The sequence below is a fragment of the Hyperoodon ampullatus genome, assembly GCF_949752795.1.
Source record: "Hyperoodon ampullatus genome assembly, chromosome: 3".
Classification (NCBI taxonomy): domain Eukaryota; kingdom Metazoa; phylum Chordata; class Mammalia; order Artiodactyla; family Ziphiidae; genus Hyperoodon; species Hyperoodon ampullatus.
Window position 1 is genome coordinate 138143917 of NC_136916.1, and position 21092 is coordinate 138165008.

Consider the following 21092-nt stretch of genomic DNA (forward strand, 5'->3'; position numbering starts at 1 on the left):
CTAGATGGGCATGTGCTCTCTGCCCAGGTGGACCCCAGCCTCTCGGGTTTGTCCCTTATGCCCTTCAGACGTTGCCTCCAGGTGTTGGCTCCACTGACATTGCCTCTGGCTCACCGGGCTCTTTCTTGAATTGGTCTGACTTGAAAACTATGTATATCTTATCCATTTTTGTATTCTTAACATGTCATGTCCTCTTTTCACAGAGTTTAATCGGTCAAGAAATAGAACAGAATTCAGCCATGGCCCCGAGGAAGAGAGGTGGACGGGGGATTTCATTCATCTTCTGCTGTTTCCGAAATAATGATCACCCAGAAATCACGTATCGGCTGCGAAATGATAGCAACTTTGCGCTTCAGACCATGGAGCCAGCGTTACCCATGCCCCCTGTGGAGGAGCTGGATGTCATGTTCAGTGAACTCGTGGTGAGTCTCAGACTTCCATCCCAGGGGTCGTCGGGGCTATCCAGGAGGGAGGGGAGAGGATGTGGACAGTTGGGTTAGACACAGGCTTGCCTTTCTTCAGTGAAATGGCCCCCATCCGTCCCTTTGATCTGCACCCGCAACTGTCAGCACTGAGCCTGTGGAGAAGGAGAAAGGAAAGGGTAGCATCACTACATCAGAGGGCTTTGCTGGTGCTTTAAGTGGAGGGACTTAGACCTTTAGGTCTTCAGATATGTGGCACGACTGCGTCCTGAGTTGCCCTTTCTAATTCCTCCCCATCCCAACCTGAGATGCTTGTGTGCACAGATATTTCCTTCACCTGCTTCACACCTGCTGGGATTACCCCATGCTTCCCGCCACTCCCAGTGTGTAGTAATGGTGTCTTTTAAAAAATTAGTCATACTATCACTCCTGTCCTTGATCCTTGGATGAAAGACATTATTACTTAAGTAGAGTGTAATTATTTAGCCTAATGATAGGACTGCAATAATAGCTGTTGTGGGAAGCTTCTTATAGATACTATCATATTTTAGACTCCACTCTACTGAAGTGAGGGGATGTATCTAGTGTAGGACCCATTCATCAAGAGATGTAGGTGCTCTCTTCAACTTAGTTTTTCAAGCACCTGCAAAGTAGTATTTCTTTCCATTCTGTGTTCCGGAGGATATTACGGCACAGTCAAGGGCACTGGCACGGGCATTAGGAAGACCTTGGTTCAAATTACTGCTCTGACTTTATTATTTGTATCAGTATGGAAACAGCATATGACTTTTCCGAGCCTACATTCTGGAAAGCAGAAGAAAAAAAAAAAACACCTCCTCCTAGGTTTGATGTAATGTCTAAATGAGAATAATGCAGAGTGGGAATGGCCCAAAGCCTGCGCCTTCTTAGGGGTTCAGTAGACGTTACACGAGGACTCTATCGTCCCTTGATCACCACTGGCATTTTGTAATGGAGTTAGTTCTAATCAGACCATTTATATTGTTCAACAGATACTAGAGACTGCTATCATTTTACATGAATCTTAGGTCAAAAAAGTAATGTAGGCTGTGTCACTGCCCTCAAGGGCTAATAACTGAACTGATTGTCACTCCAGCTTTGATGGACCAGGATTCACCTCTAAGCTTCTCTTACGAGATAAACCAAGAAGAGAGAGTACTATGAAGCTGATGTTTGAGTTCTGGCCTCCTGAGTGGATTAATGGGCTGATTCCCAACCAAAATCGGTGGGGAAAAGAGATGACTCCTGGCAGCATGTTTACACTTGATGACGTTGAATATTTTCAGTGTTTCAGGAATCTCTCTCTTCCCTCTCCCATTCCCACTGCATGCAGAACTCTGTTGTAGATGCTAGCGAGGAGATTCAAAACGGAAAACTAGAACCTGCTCCCAAAGAGCTGACAGTTTCAGGAGTATAACAAGAGGTATAATGCCACCAAAGGAAGAAGCACACACACCTCTGTGTAAATGTGTTTTGGGGTGTAGGACACAATGATGAGGAGGGTGGTCAGGGAAGGCTTTCTGGAGGAGGTGAGTTGTGAGGAGGGATAGAAAGTGAGAAGAGGGCCTCCCTGGAGGCGCAGTGGTTGAGAGTCCGCCTGCCGATGCAGGGGATACGGGTTCGTGTCCCGGTCTGGGAGGATCCCATATGCCGCGGAGCGGCTGGGCCCGTGAGCCATGGCCGCTGAGCCTGCGCATCCGGAGCCTGTGCTCCGCAACGGGAGAGGCCACAACAGTGAGAGGCCCGCGTACCGCAAAAAAAAAAAAAAAAAAAAAAAAAAAAAAAAAAAAAAAGAAAGTGAGAAGAGAAGTGGAGGGGATCATTGTTCATGGCCGTCTCGGTCATCTGCAGCTAGTTTATCCTGTGATAGCAAAATCTCAGTGGTTACAACAGCAGAGGCTTATCTCTTGCTGATGCTGCATGTCCAGTGTGAGTCAGCTGTGCTTCTGCTCTGTGCCCTATTCTGCTCAAGACCAAGACCCAGGCCTCATGGAATAGGAAAGAGAGACATGGTGAACTGCTAACAGGCTCTAAGCTTATGCTTGGAAATGACACGTGTCACTTTAGCCCACATTTCTCTGGCCAATGCACATCACGCAGGGTAAGGACATATCATCCTTCTGTAGAGACTGGCACCACGAGTCACATGGCCAAGCCTGAGGTGATTGGGATGGGTGGAGGACACCGTCCTTTCCCAGGGATGGGCAGTGAATCATGTATCAGGATGGCTGTCAAGAAAGGCAGTAATGATGCACTGATGTGCTTGGTGTTATTGCCCAGTTAAAGTATTTTAAAACCAAAAGTCAACCTAAGGAAACAGATATTGCTGATAGATGAAGGCCTCCTCAGTGGTAGTGGAGCTGGTGGGCAGAGAGAGTACCACTCAAAGCATCCACCTCCATTGTCCTTTCAATTGTATTCTCTCAGCCTCCCCAAATGAGACCCAAGCCAGAGCCTTTGTGGTGGCAGCTCCATGTACATCTTGAAGACAGCTCACTGTTCTGTATTCATAAAGGAGAAAATTCCACTCTCTGCCCTATTGATGTCTTTATTCTGTGTGAAAATTGCCTACAGCTGTTAGTTGCTAAAAAGCCAATGCCAAACCAGAGCTTTAAGCCAAAACCATTGGAAAACAAATTATCTTGAGGTTTGTATCTGTCCTGGTGAGTGACGGATAGATTTTTGTCTACTCTTGACTTCAGGGACTTAGACCACGGATCCACCCAACTGCCAAGGGTGTCCTGGGACAAAGGAGGTGGGCTCAAAGCCACTGGGAACCTCTGCCCTGGGTTCTCTTGACTAGTCGAGGGAGCAGTTCTGCTTGTGCTCATGCATAGGAGAGGGAGGCCACGTGGCCTCTGGAGTCAGAGCACGCTGCAACCTAGGGTAACTTCCTCTGAAATGGTTTCTATTGGAATTTGAGTTTATTTCCTCACCTACAAAATGGGAATAATGCCATCTCTCTGCTAGGGTTGGTGTGAAGATTAAAGAAGACAGCTTCTTTTAAAAGGCTGGCACCTAGTCATGGGTGCTTTATACCCCACATCCTAGTACAACGAGAAGGATAGGAGATAGTTCAGGTATTTTCTGGACACAACACCCTGGGCAAATGTCTCAGGCTTTTCCTTTTCTTGAAAGCTGATCTGCCTGCTGTGAGCACGCCAGTGTGGGTCCTAACTTGCAGACCATTCTGCCTCTATCTGGTGGAAAGCATCTCAGCAGAGCTGGTTGTTATAAACTAGTTTCCTTTGTCTCTTCTCATGAGTCACTCATTTTGATGTATTTAAAAGTGTTACCAAATAGGTTGGTTTCAGAATTACTTACTGCACCCTTATCATCTCATAAATAAAGCAGGCGTGGGTGAGAGGTCAGCCGTGTGAATCTTTAAAGAATGGGGGCCCTGAGCAGTGCCTCCTACGCTAACAGTCTCCCTGTCACAGGTGGGGCAGTCCAGAGCAGTCCAACCTCAGGATGTAGTGATTTCTGGAGGTCCCAGACCCACACTCTGCCCCATACCACCCCCCACCCCCCGCTTTGTTTTTAGTAACAGCTTTGTAGAGGTACAATTCGCATACCCTATAATTCACCTGTGTAAAGTGTACAGTTCACTGGTTTTTGGTATATTCACAGAGTAGTGCCCCCATCACTACAATACATTTTAGAACATTTTCATCACCCCCAAAAGCAACTCCCTTACCCATTAGCCACCACTTGCCACTTCTCCTCAACCCTACCATCCCCGGCAGCCACTAATCTAGTCTCTGTTTTTGTGAGTTTGCCCATTCTGGTCATTCCATATAAATGGAATCATATAATATGTGGTCCTTTGTCACTGCCTCCTTTCAGTTAGTGTAATCTTTTCAAGGTTTTTCCAAGTTGTAGTATGTATCAGTACTTCATTTCTTGTTGTATGGACATACCACATTTTGTTTATCCACTCATTGCGGATGGACAGTTGGGTTGTTGCCAGTCTTTAGCTATTATGAGTTTTGCTGCTCTAAATGTTCATATACAAGTTTTTTTGTGTGGAAATATAGTTTCAGTTCTCATGCGTATATACCTGAGAGCGGGATTTCTGGGTCATATATAACACTGTATATAACTTTTGAGGAACTTCCAGACTGTTTTCCAAAGTGGCTGCACTGCACCATCTTACATTTCCACCAGCAGTGTATGAGAGTTCCAATTTTTTCACATCTTTGCCAACTCTTGTTAGTTTCCACTCCCTACCGGTCGACCAGCTACTTTTAAAGCGGTTCTATACCTCCTGGAGAACTGAGGATGTGTAACTTGGGAACATGTTGGGGGGGGGGGTGTGTGTGTGTGTGTGTGAGAGAGAGAGAGAGAGAGAGAGAGAGAGAGAGAGAGAGAAAGAGAGAGAGAGAGAATTGCCAAATAGAAATAGTCTTCTTGCCAACAATTTTTAAATGATTTGGGATATTTAAAAATAAAATATTGAGCATTAGTGTGATGTCTGCATATATTTTATGCCTTTGAGCATCAATCCTTTTTCTGTATTACCTCCTCCTCCTCCTCTCTCCACTTCTGCTTTGTCCTTTGCCTCAGCCACAAATCAAGAATGTAACCAATCTGAGATTCAGCATTTTTCCCGGAAAATAGCTGAAGTCTTGTCTTTTCTACAGCGTTTTTAGGTCTTAGATTATCTCCACCAACATATTTGAAGAGTGCTGGGGATGATAGCTCTGTGCACTGTCCTTGTTCAAGTAACTTCTTCCATCTTTTTTTTTTTTTTGCGGTACACGGGCCTCTCACTGTTGTGGCCTCTCCCGTTGCGGAGCACAGGCTCCGGACGCGCAGGCTCAGCGGCCATGGCTCACGGGCCCAGCCGCTCCGCGGCATGTGGGATCTTCCCGGACCGGGGCACGAACCCGTGTGCCCTGCATCAGCAGGCTGACTCTCAATCACTGTGCCACTAGGGAAGTCCACTTCTTCCATCTTAATTAGCAGTGGAAGATTTCCTTGGGAAAAAACAGAAGAATGTGTTGTTAATTGACAGATCGATTCTTTTGATGTATGTGTGTGTGTTAAGTGCCCGCTCTGTGCCAGGCCCTGAGGCAGCTGGTCCTTAATGACTTTGTCGAGCGGAAGGTCTAGCGGGGAAACAGGCAACAAAACAGGCACTCTTATCCACTGTGACCGAGGGCTGTGCGAGGGGCCGCTCCAGCAGTACATTTTCCTGGGGAAGAGCCTTTATTCCCCTCTTTTTTCACAAGGTGAGAGTTGATTCCCAGGTTCTATTTCCACCACTCTTGCCAGGAAGTAATATTCTCAGCTTCTCTTCCAACTCCTCTTTGGAATATGCATAGCTTAGTCTCTCTCCCTTTCTCTAATTCTCTGCAAATCAGCCTGCCTTCAGAAAGCATACATTCTGTGACCCTTGGTGCTATAAATTTCATAGGTTTGAACCCCCTTGGGGAGTTTGCAATTGTCCAGCTGTCTGAATGATGGGTGGCTAAGTGTCTAATTCAGCACTAAAATCTCAACAAGCCCACTTGTCTACAGATGAAAGTTGGGTTTTCCAACCCAGCTTTCAGGAGTGAAAAGGAAGGTATTTTGATCTCCATTTGCTTGATTTCTTAACCTAGCTGTCATTTAATTCCATTCTTGTTGGGGAAGGAGGATGCTGTTTACTCACACCTACCCCCAAGCCTCATAGGTACCTAGTGTGGAAGGATCTTGGAAGCCTTCCTGGAGGAAGTGATATTAAATGTAAGACATGAAAAACCAGAAGGAATTATCCAGGCGAAAAGGAGAGAAAAGAGTGTTACAGACAGTGAAAATAGCATGTATGGGACTGGGAGGTGAGAGAGAAAATGTGGAAGGCTCAAAGAACTGAAAGTTCAGTGTAGATGGAGTGTGAAATAGGAGCTGAGTGGATTGGGGTTCTGAGAGCCAGAAAAAGGGGATGGGGATGGTTGTGTTGATTTAATTATATATCTCAGATTCTTATTTGAACCAAAGGACAGTACCTCTGCTTTCTTACAGGTTTTCTCAATGAACTAAATATACCAAAGTACATAAAAATATTTTGCTGTCTGGTTACATTTACAGAAATAACCCTTGCTCATTGCAGTCTCTGTGAGGTATCAGTAAGTTTTAGCAAAAAGTGTCATGTCTGGGCTTCCCTGGTGGCGCAGTGGTTGAGAGTCTGCCTGCTGATGCAGGGGACACGGGTTCGTGCCCCGGTCTGGGAAGATCCCACATGCCGCGGAGCAACTGGGCCCGTGAGCCAAAATTACTGAGCCTGCGCGTCTGGAGCCTGTGCTCCGCAACAAGAGAGGCCGCGATAGTGAGAGGCCCGCGCACCGCGATGAAGAGTGGCCCCCGCCCTCCACAGCTAGAGAAAGCCCTCGCACAGAAACGAAGACCCAACACAGCCAAAAATAAATAAATAAATAAAGCAAACTGTCAACAAGTAAAAATAAACACTATTATATTAAAAAAAAAAAAAAAAAAAAAAAAAAAAGTGTCATGTCTCCTTGGGTAGATTTTGAGTATGTTTTCCGTTGAGTCCAGTTGTTGAGGTGAGATGCCTTGTTTCAATGCTTACCTCCTCTGGCTACTTTAATTTTGAAATGGAAAGGAAAGAGAATTTACTAAGAGCTCCCTTCCAGTTTTCTATCCAAATACATAGACTCCTGAATATGCCAAGAGTTGATGGGCTAAGGGTATTCTGCAGAATATTTCACAGGAACAGCCATATTGGAACTGGTGTCTCCTCACAGGTTCCCTCAGTTCTCTTGCCTTGTGAAACATCAGAATGTACAACTGCTTTTCCTGGGTGAGGTTTTAGGTGCGAAACCAGGTTTATGACAAGTATGGTCATTATTTTAGAATTGTACTTGGAATCAGTTTCACAGACCAGAGGAAAACTTTCCTTTCTAATATAGTACATCACTGTGAATTTATAGCTAGTTGGGAATAATAGGCAGTATGGACCCAAGTTTTCCTCAGCCTGAAATGTTACCAATTCCATTTACAGTGTTTCCTGATTAATCTGCCTTCTTTCAAATTCAGTGTTTAGTCTACCATTTATTTGGCCAATGGGTCTAATGTTCTGGGATAATTTGTTATACAGTGCTGTGCCTTCCAGGAAACATAAAATATTTTAAAGAAACTTATTGAGAAATTTATTAATCACCTTTTATGCAATTGAGGACAGTCAACAAAAGTTAATGTCTCAATGGGGAAGATAGTGATGGTGGATAACGAGAAGATTTGTATGTTCATAAATATAATAACTTAGTATGGGTCAGTTTTATTGTTATTAAGTCCTGAGGACACTCTCACCATTAGTAACCAGAATAGACTTTGAGAAATGAAGAAAGTAGGAATGAGAGGACTTAGTTGATGTATCAGAGTTAGATGAATTCACAATCAAGGTAAGCTGTGCCAGATGAATTCCCTTGGGAACCTACATCAGTAATCTCTTCATTTTTCATTATGTTCTGAAGTCACTTTGGTATGAAAAGAGCTACAGGAATCAAAGTTAGTCTTATGATTTACCAGTATTCAGATTTTGTTCTTTTACTAGCCATGTGAATTGGTACCCATCTTCTCAGGCTATCAACATAATTTCTTTTATTACTAGGGCTATTTTAAGCACTCTTTAATAATAAAATTCTTCCATTATCACCAGAATTGATGAAAAGTTTCAACACTTTTTATCCGTTTATTTTTAAAACTTGCCTTTTATACGAAGACCATGACTAAGAATAGAAAGTTTCTTGCAGGAGCTATTCAGTTCCTTGTCTTCAAGAAAGATGAAAAAATTGAGTAGCAGGAACATTTGATATTAACCTGATGGAAGAACCAAAAAACTGCTTGTAAGAAGTCATATTTTTAATCTGTTGTTCTTAATTGGAGTGTAAAGGATTGCTTGGTAATTAAGCAGAGGAAATCAGACTCTATAAAGACTTCAAAGATATATCTAGAATAGTCTCAAAGTGTTCAGTTGTCTGGAAGCCAAAAATCGTAGTCTAATGAAGGAATTGATATCAAACTTGTTCAATTTCCATGAGGTTAATTTTGTTTTTTCAATTGACAAACCTATAAAAGTCAAAAGAGGAAATCCTGTTTATCTAAAGCACATGGTTAGTTGACAGAGAAGAAAAAAAATATTGAGTAGATATTCCCTTGACACTGTGGCATTTTTGGATAAATCAACTTGATGGGTTCATAGAAAAATGTTTGGAACAGTATGAAAACATGTAGTACATCACAAAGGGAAGTGGGAGTGTAGATATGGGCTTAAATGTGTTCAGTGCTAAAATTCCTATGGGGTAGATGTGAACTACTGCCAATATACAGTCAATTTAAAGGTGACCCAAAAACAATCCTAAACCCAGAACTTTATAAACAAATTATTTAGGCCCTGAGAACACCTGATGATTTGTGATACAGGGGATGTGGATATATGTAGTTTTGCTTGCTTTTATCTATTGTACTTTTGAACATAACTTTGTAATACATCCAGGAATCAAGTAGGATTGGCAGTCGATCTTCATCCCAATGGACAGTATACACTTCTTTTGTACTGGTTGAGGTCCTGTCTGCTTAGAGGCAGTAAGATGGTCAAGATGGTTTTCAAAGTTTTCTTCAATCTTCTGATTCACAAAAACAAATCCAGGAAAGCTTAAGATAAAACCACAAAACCATTTTACTCTTTCTAGTTCTGAATTTATATCTTATCTCATCAAGACCATTCCAATGTCCTTTTCTCCATTTACATTTTTTACTTCATGTTAGATAGTTTGTTATCAGTCCATTTATTTCTGGGTGCTTCTTAATTTAGATTAGGGACTGAAATGGCGGTGGGGACGCAGGGAGAGATGGAGGAAAGAAACATGAAACCTTTATTTTTTATTTATTTTTTTTTTTGCGGTATGCGGGCCTCTCACTGTTGTGGCCTCTCCCATCGCGGAGCACAGGCTTCGGACGCGCAGGCTCTGCGGCCATGGCTCACGGGCTTAGTTGCTTTGCAGCATGTGGGATCTTCCCGGACTGGGGCACGAACCTGTGTCCCCTGCATCGGCAGGTGGACTCGCAACCACTGCGCCACCAGGGAAGCCCGAAACCTTTATTTTTTAAATACAAATACTGCAAAACTATCTCTGAACTGATAACGTTATTGAGAAAATGGTTATGAGTCCCCTTGGCCTTGATGATTTTCATTATTAGGAGTCCTAAAAAGGTGCTGAGCGGTATGTATCTACTTAGCTTTTGGCTACAACTTAAAATCTGATTGTTTAACTTAATCCTCAGGCTACCATGTCCGAGTTACACAAAGTCAGCAAACTGCACTACTTGCCAACTCTTTACATGTCCCCATACAAACCAATATAGGTTTTAAAGACTGGGAGGATAATTTGATCTCCATAAGTAGTGTGGTTTAGGTAAGCTTTCAAGTGTAATTTTGAAAATGTGTTTCAGTAATGGCTAGTTTGTACAAATAACTGCACTTGAGAATATCTATTGATACACTGGGAATCATTTAAACACCATTTGCTCTCAAAAAACATATGTCACATGGCCTGCGGGAGGTGAATGCCCAATACATGGATTGTGTATTTCATTTCTAAACTGTCCTCAACTCTTTTTTTATCTGCTGTGATTGGAATCCCCTATCCTCCACCTTCAATTCCCAGAATTCCTCTGGAATTTCAAACTGTTTCTTGATTCGTGTTGTAGGAGCTCAGTACCAGCTACATCTTTTAGTTATGATTTTCTGGCTCATGGATGAAGGGAAAAAAAATATATATATATGTAATATATATATAATATATATTTTTAAAAACCAGATTCCTAAAAAAGTTGGAATTTTCCCCCTTTTGTCCAATTTTAAATGAATCTACTGGAAACATCCTACAGCTGCTAGACGTTTATTTCATTACACAATATAATATTTAAGAACTAAACTGAACCAAATGACTGGAAGCTCACTTAGAATATATGCATGGGTTGTTTTCAGGAAAGATGGGTATTTCTCGGATATAGAAGAAAAAGCAAGTCCTTTGCCATCTTTTAAACAATTGGTTTGAGTTTATTCACATATGGACACTCATTATGTTAAATCCACAGTGAACATGCCTCTTTGCGTTCAGAGAGCAGAATGGTACAGGCATCCTATCTGGCTTTTTCACTCTCAGGATCCCCAGAGCAGTACCTGGCTCAGAATCAATGCTCAGTAAATGCTTGTGGCCTGGATGAGTAACTTACTATTGAAGGATTACACATGAGATGCTCAGGATGTATTTGAGTGAATGTATGCATGTGTGTGTGCAGGAATTAATGACGGCTGAATCATCCAGCAGTTGGGTTCCTATTTTGAATTATTCTTGAAGTAGTCGTGATCGATTTGGGCTGATTCCTGCACTCTTCCTGCATCCCTACCCACCCACTGTCATTCTGTTTACTCATCTTCTTCATTTGGTTGTCAGTTACTGTGTGAGCACCAGAGTGGCTGGCATGAAGGATAGCAGATTAAAAGGCTGAGGGTGATAATGTCTAAGAAATATTTTCTGTCCTTAACAGTCTCTCTACCCTGTATTACGTGGTAAAATAAATAAATAGCTGCAGTGTGGGAAGAGACTCATTGTGCTAGATACGTTTTGACCCAATTAAAACTTAAAAGTGTCAGCCGAGCTGCCCAGCACGTCTCTGGAGGACATGCTGAGCTGGTGGGGAGGGGTCTGGGCGATAGCAGTGCTGGTGTCGCTGAGGGAGGGGGACGTGTATGGAACTTGGCTTCACAGTTGTCCACAGGGCCTTAGGGTGCCTCTCTCATCTGTCACCCTATAAGCTGATTCTGTGTCTCAGGAGACAAAGTCCCTCCATTCACTTAGGAAAACACTGCTTAGAAATTCTCTCAATTAAGCGTTGTCAACAGAAGTTGTATTAGATTATAAATATAAAAATTGGAATTTTGGGTGGCTGGATGGGTATTGGGAGATGATTTTAACATATATTTAGAACAGAGTTATTTATTTTAGATTACTGGAAAGCTGCTGGTGATGCAGACTAATTAAAAGTTAAAGTTACTCTAATGAGTTTCTAGTTGAAATAACACAAGGAAGCCAAATAAGAAGCCTACAGGTTTAGCAGCAGACTTTATCTAGCAAACTGGATAGTTTGCATTGCCTACTATTAAAAGTAGGAGAGGAAATAGTATAAAACAATTAACCATGGGTAGTGAGGTACTAAAAATTATTTCTATTAGTCACCCTTTGCTTGTGGGATTTCTCACTTCTTTTTTTTTTATATATATATTGAATGAAAACACGTCTATCAGACACAGAGAACATTGCTGTGTAGGTGGTGGTGAGTCACACTGTGGTATTTTGTGTAATGACTAAGAACGTTGGGAGAAATCATACAGGCTGAAAACCTTCAAGGTTTGTTCTCTGTGTGTACACATCGCTTTTGGGACTTAACACTCTCCGTTGTTTTCCATTTATGTCTTTCCTGACTGGTTAGGAACAGGTAATAATTCACTGAATGCACCTCTATTTAAACAAACAAAAGTCGTTTCTAACTTTCAGGTTTCCAAACCACCCCTATGAAAATAAAATACTGTTCTCAGGGTCATCGTGGTTAAATTTTAAGAGCTGTGATGGCAATTCATGACTCCTTGATGCGATGGTCATTTGCTGTGGTAAGGCTGGATGTTCATAAATTTAATGATTTAGTACAGCTGAATAGTACATTTTCTCCATCCGTTTATAAAAGGGTAATTTTTTTGTTGCCACAGTGTCACCCTTCAGCCCTCCACTGCTTTGTCTGGCCTTTTCCCTGTGATGTGGTACTTATCACCATGTCATGTGACTTCAGGCCTGTTCACTTGTCCCTCTGAGAGGGTTTGACTTCTATCTGGTGGTGTTGAGTTGTGGGATGGGAGGCGAGGGTGGGCGAAGCAGAGGGCTAAATCCAGGGAAAGCACTGCTGATGTTGGGTGTATGTGAGGTGAGCCCCATGGTGTTGCTGCTTGCTGGGCATGTGGGAAACCTTTGGTGGGTGGGGTTAGGATGGGTGACTTAGGCCCGTTTGCTGTGGGTAAATACCTGGTGTATTTAATTTGAAGGAGAAAATTTAGCCTTGTGTGAATAATAAAATGTTGAAAATTCTGTGAGCTCTATACAGTGAGTCAGATGGATGATTACCTTGTCAGAGACTGTTTGAAAACCAAAACCAAAACCAAACAAACAAAGCCAAAACAAGAAACCCAAACAACCCAAAACAGAAACACATACAAAACAGTGGGTTGATTGGCAGGGTGACCCCAAGGACCTGTCTTAGCTTCTCCCTCTCCTCATTTTTTTAATCTCCATTTCTCCCAGCGTTCATCATATGTCTTTCTACTTCTGTGTGAATATAGAGTTAGCTTAACTCATTAGAAATAGAAATCCTGAGTTCCTTTATTAGACATTTCTCTTGTTATCTGGAAACTCACTTGTTGTTGGCTTACTGAAATCTATTGACTTGGTAGATTTTCAAAGAATAAATGCTTTAAATATTGGACTTAAGGTGTTATAAATAATCCCATATTTCAGTTTAGCTCACATCTCTGACAAGAGCTTTTCAACTCATTCAAGACCCTTATTGTATATTATCTCAAAATTCCTTCCCTTGCTTTATTTAGCAAATCAATCCATTTCCTTAGATTTGTACTGTGCCAATTGTTTTCTGATTTAAATAGATTTCTCTATAGAGCTGCCTGCTTACTCTAGAGTGTAGGATTGGTGGGGTTTCTTTGTACAGAATCTTTTAGAAGTGGGGCTTGATAATATGCTTTGTTAGGGATGAAACCTAGAATTTTAGTTCCTGCAGCTGGGCTTCCTTCAGAGTTCTTTTCTTATTAATAAAAAAGTCTAATTATTACCTTTTCTCCAAGATATAACTATATGAAATAAATATTTTATAAAGTTATGAAAAACATAATTGATATCTTCCCCAAGAAAAAAAGCCTTTAGGGTTTTGTTCGTTGCTTTCAGTTTTTAAGAAACTTGAGCTTTCCGTGGAGAGGAGTGATGCTTGGTGCAGATGTTTCTTTTTCTTTCATTTGCTAAATCATTTTCCTTTAACTTTTAAAACTGTCCAAGAAAGAATAATATGAAAAAAAAAATTCTTAGGCCGATGAAAGGAGCTAGGCCATCCCAGTCTGAGGTATAGTAGCAGGAACTAAATTTATTCTATTCATCTTTGCATTAATTGCCACTCCCCAAAACAATATCTGACATAGTTGGATTGCAAAAAGGAAAAAAAAAAAAAGTAAGGTGAGAGGTAAAAGTAAGGTGATCTAGAAGCAACCGGGATTGAGGTTGGGCTAACTACATTTGTTTGTTAATCTTAGTGAAAAACTTGGCTATTAACCCGCAGAGGAGCCAATACTCTTCTCTAGTCCACCACTCAGGAAAAACAAAAAACACTGAAAATATTCTTTGGGACTTCAATCATTAATATTAACCTATCACCTAATTTAATGTTAAGGGACATTGGGGGAAACATTGCCTATCTCTTGGCCTAAATGGAATGCATACTAATAGAATCTATGTAATTTCCAAGGAAAGGACAGGAATATTTCATGGAAGTGATCACGGTTTCAAACAAAAATTGTATCTGAAGTTGTCACATTTCCCAGATTGAACTACTTACACTAAAGAGCTCCGCTTTTTCCCTTTCCCTCCTCTTCATACATTTGTTTTCAATCAGTTTCTCTTCTAAAGCAATTCCTTGGTTTATCTAATGTTCAACCAGAATTTTCTTTCCTTACTGTGTACACAAGGCTCTATTTTCTCTACTCTGAATTCTTTGTTTTCCTGGGGCTCCAACAACCAGGCTTGATTTTCTTTTTTTTAGAACTTTATTGAGATATAATTTACAAGCCATAGAATGGACCCATTGTAAGTGTACAGTTCAGTGCATTTTTGTAAATTTATACAGTTTTGCAACCATCACCACAATCCAGTTCTAGAACAGTTCCATCACCTCATCTCCTCTTGTGTCCATTTGCAGTCTGTCTCTGCTCCTGCCTGTAGCCCCAAGCAACCACTGATCTGCTTTCTGCCTCTATAGATTGACTTCTTTTTCTTAAAAAATTCATGTAAAGAGATACTGTCTGAGGTACAGTGATCCTAATTGTTTTGTTTTCCATGATTGCCTCTTTCAGTATTTGAATTAATTATCAAAATGAAAAATTCTCTTGTAATATTATGTTGAAGTAATTCCATAGCTTTGAAGAAACTAATGTGTGAGATGATTTCCAATTAGTTTGTACTCTGTTATTTTTCCTCCTTGCATTAATTGTGCTTTCATTCCCCAACTTGCCCAGCAATGTATCTAAATGAGTGCAAGTAGCTGGAAAAGAAAAGGCAAAAGCAATCCATCCATTTTGTAACCAAAGAATGACCCCAAGAGTGGTGTCTGTGAGATGGGGTGTAGCTTCAAACACAGAAGGTAAAACTAAAGCTAGCAGCTTCCATAAGAAACCATAGAATAATTTTTTTGATCCACAACTTGCAAAGATCTCTTGCAGAAGACACAAAGCACTAACTCTTAAAGAAATAATATTAATAAGTTATATTTCATAAAAAAACACTTAGTGATCAAAATAGACTGTTAACAAAATGAAAAGACACAGGTGAGGCAAAATACTCTCAGTACATACCTCTGACAAAGGACATGTTTTGCAACAATAAGACAGACAACTCAGAAATGGGCAAAAGATTTGAGTAGATACCTCATAAAAGAATACGTATGAATGGCATGTGAACTTGTGAAAAGGTATATTCAGCATCAGTTGTCATCAGGAAAATACAAATTAAAACTGCTTTGAGATACCACTTCACATAAACTAGGATGGCTAAAATTAAAAAGATGCAGCACCAAATGTTTGTGTGAATGTGGAGTAACTGGAACTACCATATATTGATGGTGGGAGAGTACAGTGGTACAACCAGTTTCTGACGCATAAAGTGCAAAACCACTTCAGTGTATACCTTTCAAACTTGAAAATTGTATACTTAAGAGTGTACATTTACTGTATGTACATCTTACTGCAAAAAAGAGAAAAGAATGGGTTTTAATCATCGAAACTCATTGATCTTCACTATGTCCCACAATAATCTCCTCTCCCTCCTTCCCAGCTGCCCCAGCTTCCCTCACCTTACTTTTTTTTTTTTTTTTTTTTTTTTTTTTGCCATCCAGCTGTCAGATATTGTTTTGGGGACTGGCAATGAATGCAAAAATGAACAGAACAAATTTCATTCCTGCCCCCTGGGGATGAGTCTAGAAAGGGAGTCATACATGCTGATAACATAACTGCAGCAATCTGATAAATGCCGTAAGTTTAGGAGAGCAGAGAGGGGCTGCCCACCCCAGGAAAGTCAGGGTAGGCTGCCTGGGGGGATTAGCCGATCCCTTGAAAAAGCTTAGATAAACAGGATTGATTCTTAGACATGGTGGGGAGGGCTCTCTGGGAAAAGGGAACAGCATGTGCAGAAGATTCAGAAATGGGCAACTTGTGATCCCACGTGCTGAAAGGTGGCTGCTGGTGGTGGAGGAGGGGAGGGGAGGGGAGGGGGAGGAGGAGGTGACAGCCGGGGCAGCAAGGTGGGGCAAGTCAGCAAAGGCCATACCCTGAAGGGCCCTACCTACCAGCTAAGGAATTTGGACTTTATCCTAAGGAGAGGAGCTGTCGAAGCCTTCTGTCATCTTGTCTTCCTAACTAGAATCTGAATTCCATGAGATCCAGGTCTGTTCTTCATCTTTGCATCCTTTGTAATGTCTGGACAAGGTCCTGGAATGGGTAGGACATCGAGTAGGTGTTGATTGATCTCTAAGGCTGTGTGATAGTCTCTTAGAATCTTGCATGCTTGTTTCAGCCATATTATTAAAACGGAATGAGTCAGAGCAGAGATACTTTTGGAATGGAGGGATGGGGGGGTCTCATTACACTCTGGGCATTGCGCCTAGGCACTCCCAATTATTATTTAATCTGTGTCACTCTCCTTGCTCAGATCTACCAGTGACCTCTGATTGCTCTCAAGATAAAGACCAAAGTTCACAGTGGCCTGCAAGGCTGCTGTTCACTCACTGTCTGCAGTGCTTTTTACCTATTTAATGCCTATTCATTTCTCAGGTCTCCCTTCAGTTCACTCACAGCCTTCACGGCCCCACCTCTCGCCACAGTAAGTGGGTTCTCACAGCTCAGCTCCGTGTGATCGTCCCTCGGACTGTGTGATTATTTGATTTCCCTTCTGCCGCCTCGAGCACACGAGCTCTGTGATACCTTTCTACCCCCTGCATCTACAATGCCTAACATTTAGTAGACACTCAAAAAATGTTTTGGTTGCATGAATTTGGTTGCTTGAGAGAAGGCTATCAGATATATATTATTCTCATTTTTGAGGTGAAGAAATTGAAGTTCAGAGGTTAAGTCACTTGTTGAAGGTTACATAATCCATAAGAGCCAGACCTGGAACTCAGGGATGTCTGACAACAGAATCCTCCTCTTCGTGTGAACAGTCAGTCAGCAGGCCCAGCAGGCCGTGAGTGCAGCTCATGGATGCATTTTCCTATTAGCATCAGTGTCATGGTTCTACCCACCTTGTTGAATGATCAATAGAATAATAGGCTAGTGGTTAAGAACATGGCTCTGGACCCAGACAGTCTAGCCTCAAGTTCCTCCTCCACCATTTACTAGCTTTGTTACCTTGAGCAGGCTGTTTAGTCTCTCTGATTCAGCTTCCCGGAAAGTGGGGTAATATTACCCACTTTATAGGATTATTGTGAGGATAAACTAGATTAATCCATATAAAATGCTACTATTAAGCACACAGAAAGTGCTCAATAATTGTTAGCTATTACTATTATCACTACCCATGTATTCCTTCGCATTTTCTTACTATAATCTCAAATTATATCCAGAGGACCTATAGCAGTTTTGGGGGGGTTTTTTGGGGTTTTTTGCGGTATGCGGGCCTCTCACTGTTGTGGCCTCTCCCGTTGCGGAGCACAGGCTCCGGACGCGCAGGCTCAGCGGCCATGGCTCACGGGCCCAGCCACTCCGCGGCATGTGGGATCTTCCCGGACCGGGGCACGAATCCGTGTCCCCTGCATCGGCAGGTGGACTCTCAACCACTGCGCCACCAGGGAAGCCCCTCTATCGCAGTTTTTAATTTTTTTATTTTATGGAAATTCTCTCCTTGCATGGAACCATCTCATCTGCCCTTAAGTCCTAGTTCAACTGAGTCCTCTCAATTCAAACTTGGTCATTTCTGTGTCTCAGCAGAACCAGGAGGTTTCTAACAGCAAAATATGGTAATATTAATCCTCTTTGCTGTGAATTTCTAGGTTTTTAGGATTTACACATTTCTTCACACCTCTTTTCAGTTAGGAAAAACACAGTGCTGAAGTGTAGTAAAGGAAGCAGTATTAATAGCACTGTTCTCTCACAAATTACAATCCTTTCCCCAGATTAAGCACCATATCATCAAGCTCTTTGCATAACTGACCTGACCCCCACCCCCAGAAAACCCTAATTGTTGGGAAGTGATTTATGTCACCATTGTCCCCCATTCATTAATACGTGAGAGCAGGTGTAACTTACAGGAAATTAAAAAGAAGAAAGGAAGAAAAATAATTACTTCACATATATGACGGTTGCACGCCAGAATTTTAACATTTTAACATGTTCCCTTATAATGCAATTTTCTGTAAATATTTTTCATTCCTTCCCTGGTTTTCCATTGTTGAAATTCTTAACTAATTTCTTGTGGTTAGGGTGTAATAGTGTGTGGGTGTGTGTTTTAGTGACTTAACTGTTTACCTTGCTCTTAAAAGAAAATAGCCCCTGATTTGTATTTAAATGATGAGAGAACTAACTGCAGTAGGTTGCCCCTGCCTGTGCCGGGCATTACTACCTGCTGAGTTGATGTTGCAAATCTTCATCCAGCCCTGCCAGAGAAATGACACGCCCATCCTGGAGGTGAGGAAGCAGAGGCTTAATGAGATGAAGAATTTCCTCTGGCAGACAGCATGTGTCAGACCTTGCGTGGCTAGGCTCTGGAGGTGCGGGTGTTAACGGGATAGGGCATAAGGGGATAACCAGAAGCAAGCCTGGTAAATTAAGTTGGGGTTATAAATAGAAGACCTCAAAAGACAGGCTGAGGGATGTATAATTAATTTTGCAGGCAGTGTGGAACTAATGACATTTTGCACTTCCTCCCACCTGCTCAGTCCTCAACGCTGGGCGATCCGTGATGTAAGGAGCCTTCCAGGTGATTCTGTTGCTCACTCAAGTCTGAGAACCGCTGCTGTAATGTATCTGTGGCCATGCTGTAGGAAGGATGGAAAGGGCAAGGAGGAACAGTGGGAAGGCTGGTGCCAGAGCCAAAGGAGAGGTGATTAGGACATACGTTTGGGTAGTTTCATTGGAAACAAAACAAAGGGAAAAATTGTGAGAGTTTTCAAGGAAGAAATGATAGGGCTTGATGACCCAGTGAAGGTAGGAGTATAAGATGGGAGGCCGTTGTTCACGAGTGGTAGAGCTGCAGATACACCCCAAAGGCATTGTACGCCTCAGATATTTGAACCTTATTATTGTGCCTTAATTTATAGCAATTTAAAATATGTCTCACACCCATCCATCTGCTGCCCTTAACTAGACTGAACTTTCCCTGTAGGGATAAAAATGTACCAGATACTCAATACCAATAATAATGTTGACCATGGATTGAGTTATCAAATGCCAAGAACTATTCTCTATGCACTTTACAGTCATTATCCCATTGTTGTTCATTAGTTATGGATGCTCATAAATTGCTTTCTGTTAGTGTCCAGTCTAAGCTGCACACCACTAGAATATTAATGTTCCAGACCCTGATCTGAGAGGCCGAGTCTGGGCCCTGGAGTCAGGTGGCTCCAGGCCGAAACCCCAGCCCCATCATTTACCAGGTGTGTGGTCTTTGAGGCGTTTACTTACCCAACCTTGTGCCATAATTTCCCCCAGCTGTATTACAACAGGTGTTATTATTACAACAAGGATGTAATCATGAGTGGAACTCTTAGGGTTGTTGTGAGAGCTAAATGAGAAAATGCCTGCACAAGGCTTGACACTTAAAGTACCTAATACATATTGATGATGATTTTGATGATGCTTATGGGGATGCAGATGTCACTCCCTTGCTCAGAACCTTCAGTGGCTCTTCTTGGTCAAGAAAATAAGCTCCTTAATCGGGCATTTAAGATTCTCCACAAACAAGTCACTCCTTACCTCTCAGACCTTTCGTCTGATGATTCTTTGCCTAAACCCAGTGCTTCAGCTAAGCTGGTCAGTGTACCCCGCGAACACTCCAATCCATTACCATATCCCAGCCTTTGGTTCTGTTCCTCCACCCCTCTCGTCATGTCCCTCAGGGCCCATCCCGCTAGTCAGTGTTTGTGGAGCCATCCTTCCCAAACCCTCATCTGCAATACGATTAAATCCTTCCAAGCTCTGGAGCTTTAAAGGCTTTAATGCTCGATGGACCCCCTGCAGCAGTACAAGGTGGCCCAGAACAGTTCTGCCTGTGTTCAGCCCCCTTTCCCTACCCTTCGGTAAATGTAGGGCTGTGCCTGTCCCTCTCACTGTGCTTGGTGCCTAGCCCCAGGCCAAGGACCCGCTTTCTTAGTGCTGGTAACATACACCTATACTTAGCTTCTTGGTTTTTCCCAAGTTCATTTAAATATGTGTTGGTGTTGTTTTCTCACCCTGATAGTGCTGATAACTTCCCTTATAGGAATAACATTTAATCTGTGAAATAATTATTATTTTTTTTCTTCTCAGGATGAACTTGACCTCACAGACAAACACAGGGAAGCCATGTTTGCACTTCCAGCAGAGAAAAAATGGCAAATATACTGTAGCAAGAAAAAGGTAAGCTATTCATTATGATTATGGTTAACTGGAAAATGATCATTTTGGATGCCCTTTGCTCTCCCATTTCACCACCAGAATTCAGGCAGCTCTTTATGAGGTAAAAACCAGATTGAATGTGTCCTCTTGTGGCCTCGGTGCTACATGCAGTAAAGGGCCAGCTCCTTGGATGTTGTTTTTATCAACACTTCATTGCACCCCGCACACCTCACACCATTATTCATAACGCTGTGTAAATGAGACCCAAAATAACATCAGCTTACAGAAGACTGAAGTGTTTTTCCCTTGTCCTTTACATGAAAGTTTGTGTGTAGGTAGGTGAGAACTAACACTGTGGTTTCACAATTGTAGTTTTCACAGCCCTCTGTGACTCCCTTCTAACAACTTTCCATTTCGCCATCTCTAAGGTGTGGCCCGTCCTCGTGCTGTGGGGTGGCTCTGCAGCCATTTCACGTTCCAGACTAGGGGTGGAGGAAAGGGGGAGGCACAGGCTCCCCACGGCCCCACTCTCAGGGCCACATCCAGGAGTTACAGACCTGGATTCACCTCACATCGCACTGTTAGATACATGGCCACACTTCCCTGCCAGGAATGCAGCCTTATTCTGGGCAGTCATCCACACGTAAAAGCAGGGGGTTCTAGTACCTTTGGAGGAGGAGAGAAAGGGTATTGGGGGCAGCATAAAAAACTAACTATTCCCTAGCCTAGCACTACGCATC

General features: G+C 42.2%; 1 protein-coding gene across 1 annotated transcript in view; it reads left to right on the top strand.

The window, feature by feature from the left end:
* Positions 1-224: 224 nt before the first annotated feature.
* The window catches only part of DAAM1 (dishevelled associated activator of morphogenesis 1), a 113042-nt gene continuing 92174 nt past the window's right edge, over positions 225-21092 (top strand). The window contains 2 exon segments of the mRNA XM_079699264.1: positions 225-422; positions 20284-20373. Of these exon segments, the coding sequence (XP_079555390.1) occupies positions 240-422; positions 20284-20373 (273 nt within the window). The 5' untranslated portion in view covers positions 225-239.